Here is a 21,471-nt window from a genome sequence, read left to right as displayed (position 1 = left end):
CGGCCGCAACTTTCTGTTCAGGTAGCGTCCAGCCAATCACAGCAGTCCCGGTGGTGCATGCATCAGCGATTAATCTCTGAACCATCGCTAAATAACCACAGCCAGAGATATCACTATAATTTTTGGCTTAAATTTCTCAAAAACAACTAGACGGATTTGCCCCAAATAACAAAAGGCGCAATCTGCGGTAACAACATCAGGGGTTCCGGTTTGGAAACTAGGTCCTAATTATAACTATCTACTGGCGACCGCCAGTAGGTAGTTATAGTTAGGACCTATTCTCCATAGGAAATCCGCAACATTCTATTCCCAATAACTTTGGCCCGGTTGACGAATCTTTGTGAAATTTTCAAAACATTTGCCCAGCTCTGGTCTGCTCCTATCCTGAAAGTTTGGGGGTGATTTGTCAAGCGGGGGCCGAGAAAAAAGGGGGGTGCCAAAATGTGTTTTCCCCATGCAATTTTCCATAGGAACCTTTAGTCGCAGCTACAGCCCGAACTGCTGAATGGAATTACACCAAATTTGGCAAAGAGGTAGCCCTTGTTTCAGACTTGTGCCTTTTTGTTAAATGGTGTAAATCTGTTCAGTAGTTTTTTAGATAGTAAAGGAAAACAATATATATATATCTGGGCGGAGACTAACCACACATCTAATCGTGAGATCTGATTGGCTGTCAGCACTTCATCCAAGAAGTGTTGGCAGCCATCTTGGGACCAATATACATGATAGCACCTCATTAAAAAGCATTGTAGTTAATAGAAGGTTTTAAGACTTTAGTTACATTATAAATCATATGTTGATGATACCATACTCATTTTAGGAATTGTGGTGTGTTCTAAGGTGATTTTACCATGTTAAAAAGCCTTCTGCTGGGATATCATGAATCATGTTTGAGAGAAAACTATTTTCTCATTCTTTTCCCACAGAGGTTTGGAAGGTGATCTATAAGCTAAACTGAGAGCATATTTTCTGTAAATTCACATTATCTTTCTCAGTCATGTGAGAATGAAGTCTGACATTCTCAGTAAAACATGTACATCCAACAAGGGCAGAGACTGACAGTTGATTCCTTTGTGTTCTACTACAGCTTCCCAGAGTGTTCTAAAGAACTAGAGCGCTAACAGTCCTACTTATGACAAACGTATGGCACACCTGAAGCCATCTTGATTGGAATAGAGTGGTAACTCTTAAAACATTTAATTTAAAAAGGAACAACATGAGGGGGTTCATTTTGCCATAGAAAGTATGATTAGTGCTGCAGAAAGGAAAATTAGGGCACATTTTGAGTGACTTCTCAAATCCTCTTCTGTTTCATTAAAAAATTCTGACATGCAGACTGAAACATGCACTTTCAAAACCAGCAGCAGACTTCCCTAGTGAGCAGTAGCTTTACTACAGTGATCTAATAAGCAATTAGAGTGCTAACATTCTGAATTTATGGCAAATGTGTGACACATCTGAATGCCATCTTGATGGAATCAAAGTAAAAAACTGAAAGTATTTCCTAGTGAGGAGACTGTAGTAAATGAGGAAATTAGGAAACTAAATAACAAATATGTCTTCCAAGATGGCCACCAGAGACAAAAGAGCCCAAATGTAGAACACATATCACCCAGATGTAGCCCAAGTATAGCCCAATGACAGAATGTTCTAAAGAACAACTAGAGCGCTAACAGTCTTACTTATGACAAAAGTATGGCACACCTGAAGCCATCTTGATTGGAATAAAGGGGTAACACTTAAAACATTTAATTTGCAAAGGAACAAAATGAGGGGGTTCATTTTGCCATAGAAAGTATGATTAGTGCTGCAGAAAGAAAAATAGGGGCTTCTCAAATCCTCTTCTATTTCATTAAAACATTCTGACATGCAGACTGAAACATGCACTTTGAATACCAGCAGCAGACTTCCCTGGTGAGCAGTAGCTTTACTACAGTGATCTAATGAGCAACTAGAGTGCTAAAATTCAGAATTTATGGCAAATGTGTGACACATCTGAATGCCTTCTTGATGGAACCAAAGTAAACAAGCAGTAAAAATGCAATAGGTCTCGCCCTCCTTTAAGTTAAAGCAATTCTGTTTGTATTTAGGTGGCTTTTTAGCTTTGCTTTTATTAGTGTTTTTCAAACTTTCATGTACATAACATGCATATGTGTGCATATAAGTATATGTATGCATGCATTTATATTTGTATTTATATAGATATGCAGATTATATATATGTTTATATATGTATGCATATATATATTCACTGAAAAAAACATAGGTTTCAGACATGTTATAGTTAGGAATTAGCATTTAAAAAACCTTAGAAATTCACTGAAAAAACCATAGGTTTCAGGGCTGTTATAGTTAGCTGGACATTTCATTTGTACAAAACCATTGAAATTCCTCCGTTATAGTTAGTTCTGCAAACTATAACTCGTGCGCCTGCAATCCACTGCTGATGATGTCACATATTACATCATTCATGACATGGTCAGTGACATCACTGATGACATCTCAAATGACATCACTGATGACATCACTGATGACATCATCCAGTGAATGTGGTTTGGTTCGTTATTTAAATATGTATTATATATATAGCAATCTGTATTGAAGAATGATTGGATATATAAATATCTGGATGGAGGATTTAGTAGCAGTGTGATTGACTGTTTACTTGACTAATTTATAGTGTCTCGCTAAATATATTGGATAGTGACTAAACTGTGTGAATATCTGTATCACTTTGTCAGTTGTTGTGTAAACTGCTGCACCAGTTGGTTACTAGGAATACGAAAATCAGTATTAGTTATTGATTAGTTAACTGAGTATTTGTATGGGAGAGTGAATGTGTGTGTGGTTCGGTGGGGGGGGGTGTGACTGCCCAAAGATGTGTGAATATTTGATTCAGTAGGTATATGAGGTTAAGACTACATGTTATAACAGTTGTTTGGGTATGTGAATATCTTTATTGGTGTGGTGATGAGCAAATATATCTCTCAATGGTACATGTCCAACAAACTAGAAAAATAAAAGGCAGTGTATGTGACAGTTGTTGCATATAAATAAGTATACATAAGACTCAGGGATTGTATGAGTGACTGAATGGATAACTGTATTCTTGTAATAGTGATTTTATAACACACTAAGTATGAGTTACTATCTATATGAATAAATGAAGTGGTGTTTGTATAAGTGTGTAGCTGAGTAAATGTAAGTATGATCCATTGTTTGCATAAGTGAGTAGGATGACTGCATAAGTGAATAGGATTTGTGCTGGTGTGTAATGTCGATATAGGTGTATAAGTATATTTGATAGTGTTCTATTGATCATTGACAGCATGTATGAGTGAATCTATAGGTAAGTGATTAGATGTGTGTGTAGATCTAGGAATCACTGAGTGGGTTTTTAGAAACTTGTATTGGTGTGTCAATGGATTCAAATATGGTACTCTGTATTTTACAGTGAGTGATGAAAGGTTATACTAGTGTATGATGAGGTGTATCTGATTATCACGTGGATGATGTCATCAGTGATGTCATCAGTGATGTCATTTGAGATGTCATCAGTGATGTCATCAGTGATGTCACTGACCATGTAATGAATGATGTAATATGTGACATCATCAGCAGTGGATTGCGGGCGCGCGAGTTATAGTTAGCAGATCTAACTATAACGGAGGAATTTCAATGGTTTTGTACGAGTGAAATGTCCAGCTAACTATAAAAGCCCTGAAACCTATGGTTTTTTCAGTGAAAAAAAATAAAAATAAATATATATATATACAAGTATATATGTATATATATATATGTGTATATATATATATATATATATATATATATATTCACTGAAAAAACCATAGGTTTCACACACGTTATAGTTAGGAATTAGCATTTAAAAAACCTTAGAAATTCAGTGAAAAAACCATAGGTTTCACACATGTTATAGTTAGCTGGACATTTTACTCGTAAAAAACCAATGAAATTGCCCCGTTATAGTTAGTTCAGCTAACTATAACTCGCGCGCCCGCAATGCACTGCTGATGACGTCACATATTACATCACTCATGACATGGTCAGTGACATCACTCATGACATCACTGATGACATCTCAAATGACATCACTGATGACATCACTGATGACATCATCCAGTGAATGTGTGTTTTTCTGAAAATTAAATATGTTTTATATATGTATATCTCAAGGTCGATGGAAGAATAAATGGGTATATAAGTGTCTAAATGGATGATTTGTTTTTGAAAAATTGATTGTGTAACTGACTGATTAAGTGTATCTCTCACTTTGTGTATAAGTGGCTGCATGGGTTGGTGAGTAGCTACATGGGTGTCTATATAGGTTATTAGTTGTTTTTTTGAGTATCAGTCTGAGTGTCTGTATGGTACGGTGGGGGGTATTACGTAGTGCATAGATGCATGAATGAGTGACTCACTGTTTGTATGAGTTGAAGACAGCATGTGTGCAGGACTGTATGGGTGGATGAGTGTGTGTATGGGTGTGTTAGTGAGTGAATGACTGTCTCAATAGTGTCTTCAGGAGTAACTACATATGTTTTAAACTAGTATATGTGACTATTGGTGTATATATGTGAGTATATGTGAGAGGGAGAGATTGAAAGAGTTCCTGTATGAATAAGTATGTGTTTCTATAAGTGATTGTTTAAAAGACTAAGTATGTGTAAGTTTCCGTAGAAGTAAGTATGGTGGTGTGTGTATTACTGTATATGCAAGTAAATGTATGTTTTATTCTTTATTAGCATGAGTGACTATGTGTGTGAGTAACTCTATGGATGAGTGGCATTGTGTAACAGGATGTATAGATGTATGAGTACATATGATGAGTGAGTACATGTATGAGTGACTGTATAGGACTGTTGGTGAATGAGTGGATGTGTATGTGGATCTTAGAATTACTGAAGAGGTTGTTGTAACTGGTATTGGTATGTCCATTGTTTTGAAATTTTTAGTCTCTATTTTTGAATGTGTGTATCAAAGCTTATATTAAGGTGAGAGGAGGTCTGCCACTCTATCACAAGGATGATGTCATCAGTGATGTCATCAGTGATGTCATTTGAGATGTCATCAGTGATGTCATGAGTGATGTCACTGACCATGTCATGAGTGATGTAATATGTGACGTCATCAGCAGTGCATTGCGGGCGCGCGAGTTATAGTTAGCTGAACTAACTATAACGGGGCAATTTCATTGGTTTTTTACGAGTAAAATGTCCAGCTAACTATAACATGTGTGAAACCTATGGTTTTTTCACTGAATTTCTAAGGTTTTTTAAATGCTAATTCCTAACTATAACGTGTGTGAAACCTATGGTTTTTTCAGTGAATTTCTAAGGTTTTTTAAATGCTAATTCCTAACTATAACGTGTGTGAAACCCATGGTTTTTTCAGTGAATTTGCAAGGTTTTTTAAATGCTAATTCCTAACTATAACGTGTGTGAAACCCATGGTTTTTTCAGTGAATTTGCAAGGTTTTTTAAATGCTATTTTTTTTTTTTATTCTTCATTTTTTTCAAACATATTTTTAATTTAATTTTCTTATCTTTTATAAAGACTATGCTTAAATTTTTAAAATCCTTAAATATTTTTTTTATATATATTTTTTAAAATAAACATGTAAAATTTATTTCCAGATTTTTTTTTTTTTTTTTATAGTACGCGTACCGTAAGCTCACGGTAAGCGTACGGTTTACGCAACGTCCGTAATCTATCTACGCTGCTTGCGTATAGTTACGTACTTTGCGTAGCCGCACGTACTGCGCGTGGGACGCGTGCGCGCTTACGCAACACGCGCACGTTACGCGGAAGTGCCGGGGAGTGACTGTTATGCGCATGCGCGCAAGCACGTGTCTTTTTTACGCGCACGCGTACTTTTTGGCGTAAGCGCACCGTAAGCGTACCGTAAGCGTACGGTAGGTCATGTGATCATGAAACACAACTTTTGATTGGTTGAAACTACTTTCAGTTCTAGAACTCTCCTACACCACACCCATTCCCCTCATTTCTGCTTGTGATCCCTTGGGAGAAGGAGCTGGTTTGTCTTTGGGATACGATGGCAGAACAGCAGAGCTCTTCTGAGAGTGAGGCTAGCACCAGCAGCACTGTCTTGAGGCAGAGAGCGAGGAAAGTAAAGCCTTCTTATGTTTGGGATTATTTTACTTTTCCAGAAGGCCAGCAAAAGGTGAATGCACCCTTAGTTACTTGCAAGCTGTGTAAGCGTGTACTTTCTAGAGGTAATCCTAACAGGAAGTATTCCTTTGGGAATCACACCATGAAGAGACACCTCCAGGATGTACACAGAAGGACACATGGTCATCTTTTTGGAGGTAACTCTTCAGAAAGACGAGCCAGTACATCCACAGCAGCTCAGCCTGGACCATCACCTGCAGGGCAGACTCCTTCTTCTGCAGGTCAGGTGAGCCCTTCATCTGTGGGGGGAGAATCTCCTTTTGCTGGCCCTCTGGAAATTAACCCTCGGTTTGCGAGGGTTGAAGTACGGTGCGCCACTTGTCACGATCTAATTACTTATAGGGAGACCAGTGTTTCCCTGGTGAACAGTAAAATAGATCAGCACACTTGTCGTACCGTCTAATATTCCCAATCTTTCTTTCCTCTGTCCCTGCATGAACACAACGGTTCTTTTAAGAGCCAACCTTATCTTTCATCTTTTTTTTACATATGTTTTTAAAAACTTTTTTTTATTTTTTTTTACCGTACGCGTACGGTAAGCGTACCTTTTTTTTATTTTTAAAAAAAAACACTAAAAAACATTTATCACATTAGAAGGTCCTTGAGAGACTACAATTATTATTATTGACTTACCATACTCACTCAAAAAAATATTTATTCATTTGTTTTTTTAAAAATAGTTTTTAAAATGGTTGTAGTTTCCGAAAATTTTCTATATCGATCTGAAAAAAAAGAAAAAAGTATTAATATTTTTAAACCATTTTATAATACAGTACACATATTTACATTTTTTACCAAAAAATATTTTTGCCTTATTTTTGCTGTTTTCAGAATATATTGCATTTCACTATAAATTGTGAAAGCAATTGCATTCATCATTTTACAGCGGGCAAAAAAAAATAACAATCTCAAAGATTGTATTAAAAAAGCCCAGAATCTCTTCTCACTTAAACTTATCATTACAGAAATGCATATTATTCTAAAAAAATATCATCTAAAAACAATACTTTTTTCTTTAAAATACCGTCTGATATGTTTGTTTCAGAAGTATAATCACAAAATTATATCTCAAATAACTCCAAAATACATCTGATTTTATTTCCTTTAGGCCAAATAGTATTTTTTTTTTTTTCCTGGAATACATTTCCAAGGGAAAACCATTAAAATTCTAAAGTTTAATCTGTCCAGATCTCACCAATTCTCTGTAACATTTTGGTTCACGAAAATTTTTTGAATAATTTATTTAGTCCACAATAGAATTGCTTACTTTTCCACATGGCCAAATAGTAATTTTTTAAATCATTTTTGAAAAAATTTCCAATGGCAGTCCAATAGCATTCCAAAATTTAAAATGTGCAGAAGTTACCGATTATCTCTAAATTATTGGTTTTTCAAAATTGCATTAAAAATTAAAAAAGTCCACATTACAATTGGTTATCTTTCCTTTAGGCCAAATGATAATTTTAAAAATCTTTTTTCTACAAAATTGCAATGGTAATCCAGTAAAATGGTAAAATTATTTTGTCCAGATCTTGCCAAATCTCTCTAAAATTTAGGTTTCAGGAAGATTAGATAGGAATTTGCTAAATCAAAAGGCAAACGTTGTTTGAAAATCAATTGGGAATCATTACACAGTGTCCAGCCTTTTTCACATTTTAGATAAACTGTGTAATGTCCAGAAGTAACAGTAGGTCCATCATGGAAAATTATTGCAACAGTTACAAAAGTTTTTCCTGAAATTGATAATTGCTGTCCTGTAAACTTCTTTATTAAAGTATCCAATTTTGATCCATCAGCTCTACATCGTTGCATCATTAAAATTACATACTGTCCGTATTCCCTTAAAATTAATGTTGATAACATGTCAGAATTACACTCACCACATTTCATGCTATGATTAGCATCTTTAACTAATTTTGCAAAAGTGACTGTTTTACTCTCTGGCAATGTCAAATAAATAAACCTTTCATTATCAACAATAGAGCCACATATATTATAACAATTATCACAACTATGTTCCCATTTATAAGAGAGACCAAAAAAATGTCAATGGGAACTCCTTCTTCTTCCACTACCTGAAGAAAATACATCAAAAATTCGTGTGCATCTTGCTGTTCATTTTGAGAAAACTGTGTTCGTCCTGAACATACATCTAAAAGTTTTCTAATATCAGTAGCACTTTCTATTTGAGTTTTATCTTTACTCAGCTTTTGAAAAAGGAGACTGAGCTCTGAACAGAATCTTTTTCCCTGATTTACTATTATCTGCTCTTGCAAACTTTCCAGATAAAATGCAACATTCAGCACTACATTAGCGTAGCAGTTGACACCAGAGCTATTTTCAAAATGACATCCTACAACCTGTTCTTCATTGTCCTTTTTCTTTTTGTTTGCAATTACATCACTCCTCTTTTTTTTCCTCTTCTCTATATCTTCATTACAGATATTCTCATTTCTCCTTTTACGAGAAACTACACGTTTCTCCAACACAGGATACTGACCTAAATGAGGAGCATAGCTTCTTCTTAATCTATTATACTCCTTTACACAGTTTATCAGCACTAACTTTTGAGTCATCAAAGTCTATCATGAATAAACCTGATAATGTTTTGACTCGTGACAAAGCTACATATGCCATACCTTCTTTGAACACAGTTGAACCAATGTTCACAAATGCACAATCTACAGTCAATCCTTGAGACTTGTGGATAGTTACAGCATATGCTAGTGAAAACGGAAACTGCTTCCTACGTACATATAAGTCTTTCACAAGCATGAAACGAACTGAACAACGACAAATGTCTTTAACTTCCTCTATCTGATCAAATTTTATTTTTAAACATTCAATTCCATCTTTTTTCTGATAATTAATAAAACCCACAACTCTTCCCATCGCTCCATTCACTAAGCCTTTCTCAACATCCAAATTTCTCCTTAAAAACACTCTACAGTTCATGCAAACATATAGATTTTTTTCTAATCCTGCTGTTTTGGAGATGTTCTTCTCTAGTGAGTCCAATTTATTTTTCAGTTTGCCTGTTACTGTGACAGTAATTCTTCCATCCTCAATTTTGTCCACTGCTTCCAATTTTCTGATGTCTTCCTTTTCCAATTTCAAAAGCTCCTCATTAAATATTGAGCATTCACGTAGAGTTGGCATTAAGCAGATGACACTTTTGTTTTCTGCAATATTCTTGTATATTTTCTCTGCAACTATTTCTTCCTTTGGAAATAAATTATGTAGCAGCCGACTCTGTAATGCTTTTTTCCCAACTTCTGTGAGTAGTCCAATCCTGATATCTTTCAGAATACTTCCATATTCTTCATCGTTTGCTTGCCTCATATTAGTTGTAAGTTCCTTGTACTCAAAGAAGGACCAAATATTTGTATTTCCAATGCTTCCCAATGACTTCTTCGTGTCTTCATGTGTCACAGTATTAAACACTGGTTGTCCTTTAACTGGAGTAAGTTGCAAAAGATCCCCAAAAACTATGACGTGTTTTCCACCAAATAACACGTCATAGTCTGTCTTCAAAATTTGCTGCATTCTTAAATGCACAAAGGCAAGCATTAAGTTTGATACCATGCTCACCTCATCAATAATGAGAACTTGCATCTTCTTCAATACTCGTGAAACTTCCAAGGATGCTTCTCCAGTTAGCTTGTTGAATTGTATTTTGTTCTCATGCTCCACTGGTAACATTAGCAAACGATGTAAGGTGATTCCTTTTATGTTATATGCTGCTAACCCAGTTGGAGCAGTAACCACACAAGACAAAGTAGAATCCGTTTTTTGCTTTAGGTAGCTTCTGATGACTTTAATTAGGAAACTTTTTCCAGTGCCAGCTTGTCCGCTTACATACATCCTGATTGGATGAAATGATGTGCATGAGCACTCTTTTTTGATATGTAGAAATCCGTGATCAATTTTGTTTTTGATCTCTTCATAAATTTGTTGCTGCTCTTGATTCAGTTGTCTTTCCAAATTTTCTAAGTCTATAAATTCTTCTTGAGCTTGATTCATAGCCGTTTCCACTTCATTCATGGCTATTGATGCTTCATTTTCAACGATTGGTTGTCCTAGGGGATCTTGACTGAGTGTTCCTGAACTTTGGCTGTCCTGAGAACTGTCTCTAGCTATTTCTGCTGCAATTGTAGTTTCCTGTTCAATTTCTTCATTTAACATTTGCAGATAAGTTGAGAATGTACTGCATTGTATGCTGTCTTTGCAAGCATTAAAAGAATCTTCATAGCTCTGGAATTCTCCCAGTAGTTCATCCTCTGTACGCCATGGTTTAAACAACTGTAAAAGAGCCAAGTAGTAAAATTCTTTCTTGTCGGTAGTGTCGCAACTCAGCTTCCGGTGATTTATCAAACTTCCTTTGGTTTGCTTCACCAAACATCCTTCTTCACCAACAACTTTATATTTTCCACTGTTGATGTCTTCTGCAGCTTTCCGTGAATAAATGTAGTTCTGTAACACTTCATAGAGACACATGTTCTCCAGATGATGACTTCTCTTGGGATAATATGTGTCCAACATGTTTGTTTTCAATATGTCTGTACTTTCTGGGTCATTCTCAGCCAAATATTCAATTTCTCCAACAGATTTCAGTACCCGATTTCTCATTGCTGCAAGGCCTAAACTTGCCCAAATTATTCTTCTTGACTTCGAGTAGAGACTTGCAGAAGATAACCTATCTGAACATTCGTAGGATCCAATTTCTCGATGCGATAACATCTTCAAACTGAAACTGTACAGCTTCTTACTGACAGTCTTCTCGTGAGAAATCTCTTCCCACATTTCCTTCAATTCAGTTTTTTCTGATTTCGTAATGTAAGACGTTACATATCGAGCAACAGCAATGGAATTGTCAGCAACATACTGTATATCCATGTTAGCGTTCCACATGGATAAAATGACTGGGTTGTAGTCATTTATATTTTTTGATTCTTCTTTTCTTTTAAGGTTGTAGGTATTCTTAGGTGATTTTCTTGTGATAGTATGTCTCACAGCTGACATAAAACTGTTGACTCTTCCATTTGTAAGAACAGGTCTAGGAAATCCAAATCGACATTTAGTGTAGTATTTTTCTTTGCTCTTGTATTTCCGTCGACAGTATTTTCCACACCGATGACTTTGGAAACGTAGAACTTGCTCCTTTAACTTGTTCTCTTCTGTGCTTTTAGGTATAGCACATGTTGCATATTCTTCAATGTAAGATAACACTGCTTCATCAGTATCTGTTCCAAACTTTGGGGCATCCTTGATCCACAGCAGCATATGAATATGAGGAGCACCTCTTGCCTGGTACTCTTTTCTCCAAAAGAAATCCACTACTTCTCCAAGGGGTGGATTTTTTTTATTGCAGATGAAGGATATCATAGCCTCAAATCTATGATTGAAATATCTGCAAACATTAACCGGATCCAATGAGCACAGTTCTCCTGCTGTCTTGTATTCGATGTTTTTAATGTTTGAATTGCCCTCTCGTAGAAAATCCAGTAAATCATCCCAAGCGTACTCGGCACAGCTTAGGGTAAGGAACCATGTTGGTGTTCCTAAATTGCGTAACATGCATTTTAGTTCACCATGGCGTCGGTACCAATATTCATTTGTCCCACGCTGACAAGCCATCAGATTGATCAGTTGTGTTTCCAAATGATCATCTCGGTGCTGCACTTTCTCCATAAAATCCTTAGCAGACACATTTTGTAAATGTACTCCACTTTTTAAAATGTGATTTACTGCATAAGACAGTGCAGACAAGTCGCTTTCAAATAAAAGATGGAACAAATAAGGAATACTTTGTCGAAATCTGGGATCTTCAGCATATAGTCTTGTAGTTCGATACTCTGAAGCTGGAATCTGTTCTGGACGTTCATCGTATCGTCCTCCTTTTCCTTTAGGAAACAGCTGGGGAAAACATCGAGCTTCCAAGCTCTCCTCCCATACACTCACGGGATTTCCTTTTGCTTTCTTCATCTGAAAGAGATCAATATTGTCTCCCATAACTTCTTTCGAATGGAGAGGATGTATGCTAAAATGTTCATAAATTTCTTCTTCCTTTGACTTGTCCACTTTTTCAATTTGTCCAGTTGGTGTTTCTGTGTCTCCTTGTAAATCTTCTTCTTCTTCTTCTTCTTCTATATAAATTGATTCATACCATTTGTTATTTTTTTTCAAATACAAATTTGCTCTTTGTACTTTCCGCACATCTACCAGCTCCTGCCAAATCTTCTTATTCTTTGTAGGTACACCATTAACCAGAATAATTAATGGTTCAGTTTCCAAAGTATCCGCATCAATAGTTTCCATATTTTTTTTCAAATCCAAGGGCAAATAGACCACTCTACCTTTTAAACCTCTCAGTAAATCTGAAGGAGGTAATTTACCAGTTTTGGGCTCCATACGTACTATGGTCTGGAACGGATGAACACATTGAATGAGTATAGACTCATATGTATTTAATTCAGAAAGTTCAGCAGGAATAGCATCCAATTCTAAATTATTATGTACAGCTCTGGTCGGCATTCTATTTTCCTCTAACTTGTTGTAGCAGTATTTACAAATACGCTGATCTTCACCCAATTCAAAACAATTTTCAAGAAATATATATGTGGCAAAATCCATCCACTTATAATTATCTTCATTTTCACTCTTTCTGTAGAGATCAACATTCCTAGTTTGTTTTCTATAATGAGTTCTGCGGCAACAAATACAAGTAACATTTGGTCTTTCATTAGAGATTATTGCAAATTTTGTTATGTGATCATTAAATGTCTTACTTACACAAGGTTCTACATTCTCTTCCACTTCTGCCTCATTTACTGTGTCGTTCTCTGCACTGTTTTGTTCAGGACCAAAGTAACAAAACTGAATTTCATCAACAACCTTCTCTACATCTGATACCGTTCCTCGGAACAGAGCCCTATTCAATTCATTTAACTTTATTGCTGGACTTTTGGCAAAATACAACCGTCTCACAAACTTTCTCATTTCAGTATGATGAACAGCCAGCATCCTAAAATGATGGAAAACACTATTGCACACTTTTCTAGATAGACAAGCAAGAGAATGACCCTGCAAACCAGTATTCTCTCTCACTCTGCATGGATCCAGACTTTGAAGCACCTTAATCTTTTGTTTTACACTTTTTTTACTATATTCTCTTAGAAACTCTCGAAATCTGTCAATAGATTCCTGACGCACAGTGCAAATACTACTACAATTCCAAGTGTACACTGGGGCTTTAGGACGTCTCCCCATTGCCTCATCTGCCATCACTTGTACCTCATCTCTTGGAACCATTATCTCCTTCTCCATTATGCAACCATTTTTTACTTCGTATGAACGACCTCTGGTGTCAACTGCATGCAGCAAACTATTACTTTGAAAATAGCTCTCTTCATTAAAAAAAGGTTCACTACTTGAACTATGCATCCACTTTCCTAAAAACACTTTACAAAAGTTTGTTCTGTTCACTACTCTTTTGCTTTTGCTTTGTGATTTCAGTACATTAACCATTTTATCTAATGTACGCATCCTATTCAAAATTAATATGAATAGTTTCCTTTTTAATTCTAATGCTTTTGCTGCAATGGCTTCAATTTCTTTTTTTCTCTTGTAATATTTAGCCTTTTGCTTATATTTCTTTATATCCTTTATCAAATTGGACATAACTCTTCTCTGAAACATTTTTCTACGTATCTCTTTAAATGCTGTTTTTCTGTTTATGTTAAACTTTTCAATTGCAGAAGGTATATTTGCATTAACTAAATTCTCATTTTTTGCTGTTCTCTATGTTTTGTTACATTTTTCCGAGAACAGACATTTTGTACATTTTTCTTTGTTTTGAATATTTTGTTTAGAAATTGTTTTTTTTGCTTACCAGAAGATTTTTTCTTTTTCCCAACATCAGCATCTTCTACTAACTTTGGTCCTCCAGTTGTCTTCAAATATAGTTTTTTTTTTAGCGTTTTTTGAACTCGAGATTTTGTAGGCATCTTAAATTTTGTTCACTGTTCTTCAGTAATACCTGAAAAAAACTAAAAAAAAAATCCTTTATTGTATTTAAATATATTACTACATTTCTTTTCACAATAGTCACAAAACGAAATTTCTTTGCCAATTTGAATGCACACAAACTGCTCTTTTTTTTGGGCAAGTGAAAATCTCTTTTACAAACTGTCACATTATGAAACCAAGCTGTTTTTTCAGACCACCACCATGTGCATCCTCGGTGACTGCCTTCACTCCAGCAAGGGCAACCAGCCTTAGTGATGCTGAATGTATTTGCATTACAGACTGAAACCTCAAAACCCCACTCGCTTCTAAATACTGTGCATGATTCCACATGGCAAGCACATGGGTGTGTGCTAAGCCTCTGCTTCTTCCCCCAAAAATTCGCTCCCCCTTTCCATCTACTGCAACTGTGAAATCACCAGAGCAAGACGCAATAAATCTCTGCCTATAATTCTTCTATGCACACAGAGTCATGTTTTCACATTAGTGCCAAAACGAAATTTCTTTGCCAATTTGAAAGCACACTTACTGCTCTTTTTTTTTCGGGCCAAGTGAAAATCTCTTTTTACAATTTGAAATCACTTTTACAGACTGACACATTCTGAAACCTTTTTTTTAAATTTATTTAAATGCACATGTCCAAGCTGTTTTTTTTTCAGACCACCACCGTGTGTATTCTCTGTGACTGCCTACACTCCAGCAGGGGCAACCAGCCTTAGTGATGCTGAATGTATTTGCATTACAGACTTAAACCTGAAAACCCCACTCGCTTCTAATTACTGTGCATGACTATACATGGCAAGCACATGGGTGTGTGCTAAGCCTCTGCTTCTTCCCCCAAAAATTCGCTCCTCTTTTCCATCTACTGCAACTGTGAAATCACCAGAGCAAGACGCAATAAATCTCTGCCTATAATTCTTCTATGCACACAGAGTCATGTTTTCACATTAGTGCCAAAACGAAATTTCTTTGCCAATTTGAAAGCACACTTACTGCTCTTTTTTTTTCGGGCCAAGTGAAAATCTCTTTTTACAATTTGAAATCACTTTTACAGACTGACACATTCTGAAACCTTTTTTTTAAATTTATTTAAATGCACATGTCCAAGCTGTTTTTTTTTCAGACCACCACCGTGTGTATTCTCTGTGACTGCCTACACTCCAGCAGGGGCAACCAGCCTTAGTGATGCTGAATGTATTTGCATTACAGACTTAAACCTGAAAACCCCACTCGCTTCTAATTACTGTGCATGACTATACATGGCAAGCACATGGGTGTGTGCTAAGCCTCTGCTTCTTCCCCCAAAAATTCGCTCCCCCTTTCCATCTACTGCAACTGTGAAATCACCAGAGCAAGACGCAATAAATCTCTGCCTATAATTCTTCTATGCACACAGAGTCATGTTTTCACATTAGTGCCAAAACGAAATTTCTTTGCCAATTTGAAAGCACACTTACTGCTCTTTTTTTTTCGGGCCAAGTGAAAATCTCTTTTTACAATTTGAAATCACTTTTACAGACTGACACATTCTGAAACCTTTTTTTTAAATTTATTTAAATGCACATGTCCAAGCTGTTTTTTTTTCAGACCACCACCGTGTGTATTCTCTGTGACTGCCTACACTCCAGCAGGGGCAACCAGCCTTAGTGATGCTGAATGTATTTGCATTACAGACTTAAACCTGAAAACCCCACTCGCTTCTAATTACTGTGCATGACTATACATGGCAAGCACATGGGTGTGTGCTAAGCCTCTGCTTCTTCCCCCAAAAATTCGCTCCTCTTTTCCATCTACTGCAACTGTGAAATCACCAGAGCAAGACGCAATAAATCTCTGCCTATAATTCTTCTATGCACACAGAGTCATGTTTTCACATTAGTGCCAAAACGAAATTTCTTTGCCAATTTGAAAGCACACTTACTGCTCTTTTTTTTTCGGGCCAAGTGAAAATCTCTTTTTACAATTTGAAATCACTTTTACAGACTGACACATTCTGAAACCTTTTTTTTAAATTTATTTAAATGCACATGTCCAAGCTGTTTTTTTTTCAGACCACCACCGTGTGTATTCTCTGTGACTGCCTACACTCCAGCAGGGGCAACCAGCCTTAGTGATGCTGAATGTATTTGCATTACAGACTTAAACCTGAAAACCCCACTGGCTTGTAAATACTGTGCATGACTATACACGGCAAGGACATGGGTGTGTGCTAAGCCTCTGCTTCTTCCCCCAAAAATTCGCTCCCCCTTTCCATCTACTGCAACTGTGAAATCACCAGAGCAAGACGCAATAAATCTCTGCCTATAATTCTTCTATGCACACAGAGTCATGTTTTCACATTAGTGCCAAAACGAAATTTCTTTGCCAATTTGAAAGCACACTTACTGCTCTTTTTTTTTCGGGCCAAGTGAAAATCTCTTTTTACAATTTGAAATCACTTTTACAGACTGACACATTCTGAAACCTTTTTTTTAAATTTATTTAAATGCACATGTCCAAGCTGTTTTTTTTTCAGACCACCACCGTGTGTATTCTCTGTGACTGCCTACACTCCAGCAGGGGCAACCAGCCTTAGTGATGCTGAATGTATTTGCATTACAGACTTAAACCTGAAAACCCCACTCGCTTCTAATTACTGTGCATGACTATACATGGCAAGCACATGGGTGTGTGCTAAGCCTCTGCTTCTTCCCTCAAAAATTCGCTCCTCTTTTCCATCTACTGCAACTGTGAAATCACCAGAGCAAGACGCAATAAATCTCTGCCTATAATTCTTCTATGCACACAGAGTCATGTTTTCACATTAGTGCCAAAACGAAATTTCTTTGCCAATTTGAAAGCACACTTACTGCTCTTTTTTTTTCGGGCCAAGTGAAAATCTCTTTTTACAATTTGAAATCACTTTTACAGACTGACACATTCTGAAACCTTTTTTTTAAATTTATTTAAATGCACATGTCCAAGTTGTTTTTTTTTCAGACCACCACCGTGTGTATTCTCTGTGACTGCCTACACTCCAGCAGGGGCAACCAGCGTTAGTGATGCTGAATGTATTTGCATTACAGACTTAAACCTGAAAACCCCACTCGCTTCTAATTACTGTGCATGACTATACATGGCAAGCACATGGGTGTGTGCTAAGCCTCTGCTTCTTCCCCCAAAAATTCGCTCCCCCTTTCCATCTACTGCAACTGTGAAATCACCAGAGCAAGACGCAATAAATCTCTGCCTATAATTCTTCCATGCACACAGAGTCATGTTTTCACATTAGTGCCAAAACGAAATTTCTTTGCCAATTTGAAAGCACACTTACTGCTCTTTTTTTTTCGGGCCAAGTGAAAATCTCTTTTTACAATTTGAAATCACTTTTACAGACTGACACATTCTGAAACCTTTTTTTTAATTTTATTTAAATGCACATGTCCAAGCTGTTTTTTTTTCAGACCACCACCGTGTGTATTCTCTGTGACTGCCTACACTCCAGCAGGGGCAACCAGCCTTAGTGATGCTGAATGTATTTGCATTACAGACTTAAAACTGAAAACCCCACTCGCTTCTAATTACTGTGCATGACTATACATGGCAAGCACATGGGTGTGTGCTAAGCCTCTGCTTCTTCCCCCAAAAATTCGCTCCCCCTTTCCATCTACTGCAACTGTGAAATCACCAGAGCAAGACGCAATAAATCTCTGCCTATAATTCTTCTATGCACACAGAGTCATGTTTTCACATTAGTGCCAAAACGAAATTTCTTTGCCAATTTGAAAGCACACTTACTGCTCTTTTTTTTTCGGGCCAAGTGAAAATCTCTTTTTACAATTTGAAATCACTTTTACAGACTGACACATTCTGAAACCTTTTTTTTAAATGTATTTAAATGCACATGTCCAAGCTGTTTTTTTTTCAGACCACCACCGTGTGTATTCTCTGTGACTGCCTACACTCCAGCAGGGGCAACCAGCCTTAGTGATGCTGAATGTATTTGCATTACAGACTTAAACCTGAAAACCCCACTCGCTTCTAATTACTGTGCATGACTATACATGGCAAGCACATGGGTGTGTGCTAAGCCTCTGCTTCTTCCCCCAAAAATTCGCTCCTCTTTTCCATCTACTGCAACTGTGAAATCACCAGAGCAAGACGCAATAAATCTCTGCCTATAATTCTTCTATGCACACAGAGTCATGTTTTCACATTAGTGCCAAAACGAAATTTCTTTGCCAATTTGAAAGCACACTTACTGCTCTTTTTTTTTCGGGCCAAGTGAAAATCACTTTTACAGACTGACACATTATGAAACCACCATGTGTAACTACAACAAAAACAATTCCCATTTCTATTATTCATTTCTTAAGTTACCACATACATCCCCTCTCAAACTGTAAACTCACCTTTAAAATTAGTTAGTTGTGAAAGAAATGTGACACTCAAACAGCAGATTATCAGAGCCAGGATCTCTGTTGTGTTCACCTCTCTCCTCTCAGCAGAACCAGATAATGGCAAACTTTCCCTCTATTTTTCCACACATATACATGTAAGTTTCAAATCTCAGTGCTTCCCCCTTTTTTTCAAATGTAATGACACATTTCTATTGGTTGAAAACCAACCCTTTTCCAAAAGTACCCTGCCCCCAACTTGACTTCTGCCTAGTACCCTTCCCCCAACTTGACTTCTGCCTGCTACCATAGCAACAGCTCATGGAACACTGCTGTGTGCAGTTAGGTCAGAAGTTCGACACACAATGTTTCAATTCCACAGAGCAAGAGTGCTTGACTTTTCAAACCTAACAGCAAATCCATAGTACTGTTCTTTGGTTACACATTTTTTTGTACCAATACAAAACATGCTTCTATTAATTTTCACATACAGCCTAGTTTTTTTTCTAGAATGGTATGAAACAGCCAATCAGTTCTTTTTGTTTTGTAAAAAATATGTATGCCTCCATTTCCAAACTGTCTTTCTTTTCGTATTGCCATTCTACTGAAAGACACCTCCTGAGTGCATCCAGTTCTCCTTTGAAGATGTTCACAGTGTGGATTGTAGGGCACAGCTATGTCTTCTGGAGTGAAAAGTTTGCAGAGAAAACAGATATGGTGAGAGACCTTGCTTTGCCAAATGTAGACATTAAATGGATTGGTCAGAGAGGGTTAAAGTGGCACCAATTGATGCCATTGGTGAAATCCTTCATTCAAATCCAACACCCTGACCTCATAATAGTGCACTGTGGTGGCAATGACCTAGGCACTTTGACTGGGGTAGGTCTGGAAATGCTTATGAAGGACACCTTTGCACAACTGTTTACACTTTTCCCTAAAACTGCCTTTGTGTTTTCCAACATATGCCAAAGGCAAAAATGGAACTGGTCCAATCATTTCTGTCCACAGATTGACAAAGCAAGAAAGCACGTCAACAAATCTGTTTCTGCTTTCCTCCGTGACTATGGTATGGGTGCCATTTACCACAACAACTTGCGTTACGACATGCAAGACATTTATAGAGGAGATGGTGTGCACTTCAATGATGAAGGGAACAGAGTCTTCCTCTTGAACCTTAGACTCTGCATCGGTACTTACTTGTAGGTACCACTAAAAAAATGACTCCATAAACACAACAGCTCTTTTTAGAGCTCCCTAATTTCTAAACTCTTAAATCTGCTTTTCATTTATTTATTTTTATTTTTTTTACCGTACGCTTACCGTAAGCTTACCGTACGCGTACCCCGTGATTTTTTTTAAAATCAATAAATGTTTTTTTTGTACTTTTCTGTCCTTCTTTGACCCCCTTACAATTGTTAGGGGGTCTGTAACTCTCCTCATTGCCCCCTTTCCTTGTTTTCACTCTTTTTTTTCAGAGTGAAATACACAAAATGGCGGCCGCCGCTTCCTGGTTTCGGCCGATTCGAATGTTTACTAAGATCTAAGAGCCAATCAGAATCGCGCTCGCGCACGCCACCGTACGCTTACCGTAAGCGTACGGTAAGCGTACCGTAAGCGGGCTCAGATATATATATTGATTTAAAGGCTATTTTCTCAGAATCTACTGAACAGATTTACACCAAACCTACAAAAGGCACTTCCTTGACCTAGGGACTACCTCTCTGCCAAATTTTGAGTAATTCTGTTCAGCCGTTCGGGCTGTAGCTCGTTCTAAAGGTCCTATGGAAAAATGCATGGGAAAAACGCGTTTTGGGACCCCCCTTTTATCTCAGCCCCCGCTTGACGGATCCCCCCGAGACTTTCAGGGTAGGAGCGGAGCATAGCGCCCCACCTATTTTGAGAAATTCGCTAGGATTCGTCGACCGGCGCCAAAGTTATTCAAAATAGAATGTTGCGGATTTCCTATGGAAACGTGGTCCTAACAATAACTACCTACTGGCGACCGCCAGTAGGTAATATATATATATATATATATATATATATATATATATATATATATATATATATGTATATATATGTATATATATAGGTATATACACATACACACACCAGTGGGTGAGATTGGTTCTTCTCTTGCTCTCTATGCATTTGTATTCCATCTGTCAGATTGGCTTGAGGATGAACTTGCCTACTTTTTTACTGCTAAGAACCTCGGTGTCTACAAGAAGCCTAAAACCAATATCCCCACCAGAGACCTTGAGGTGTGGTTGGAAGCCATCCTGCAACTTGAACGACTTTTGATAGAAATGCCATCGTACACCAAAGTTTTGCAAAGAAAGCTATTTGGTATATAGTCATAAACAAGGTGAATGTTAGCAGGACTATGGAAACGTGAGGAGATGACTATTGGAAAAGATGGTATGAGCTACATTGTATGATTGAAAAGACAATATAGCAGGCAAAAGAGTACTGCCAGAGGAAGATGGTAGCTCATCAAACAATCTGTGCCTTTGCAGGTGCGATTATTAAACATAATGTGCATCATCACTATGTGGGTGTCTTAGATGGGGTAACTAAACTGGTGGCATGTTTCAATACTGTCATGCAAATTGTGCTCATGATGCACCTTCAGTTCCTAATACTAAGGAATGTATAGTAATGCCCACCCCATTTGTTCTTAAATCTGCAAAAAAATATTCATCTTGTCAAATACATTTGTTCTCTCCCCTTCCTTTTCTCCTTCTCAGAATCATCACAGATCCATCCATATTTTCTAAAGTTAATGAGGCAAAGATTCATTTCTCAGCAAGCTGTTGTGATTGGAACATAGCATAGCATAAAATCCCAATGAATTATGTCAT

At 37.1% G+C, this 21,471-nt stretch overlaps 1 protein-coding gene across 1 annotated transcript in view; it reads right to left on the bottom strand.

Moving 5' to 3' along the window:
* The window catches only part of LOC146797509 (uncharacterized), a 36,985-nt gene extending 18,162 nt beyond the window's left edge, over positions 1-18,823 (bottom strand). Inside the window, exons 1-2 of the mRNA XM_085627615.1 lie at positions 18,236-18,823; positions 12,291-14,987 (exon numbers count right to left, since the gene is read on the bottom strand). Coding sequence (XP_085483741.1) covers positions 12,291-13,907 — 1,617 coding nt within the window. The 5' untranslated portion in view covers positions 13,908-14,987; positions 18,236-18,823. The remainder of the gene's footprint in view (positions 1-12,290; positions 14,988-18,235) is intronic.
* Between the last annotated feature and the right edge of the window lie 2,648 nt (positions 18,824-21,471).

Source organism: Triturus cristatus, chromosome 9 (genome assembly GCF_964204655.1).
Source record: "Triturus cristatus chromosome 9, aTriCri1.1, whole genome shotgun sequence".
Lineage (NCBI taxonomy): Eukaryota > Metazoa > Chordata > Amphibia > Caudata > Salamandridae > Triturus > Triturus cristatus.
Note: the sequence above shows the minus strand (reverse complement) of the source record. Positions and strands in the feature narration are given on the sequence as shown.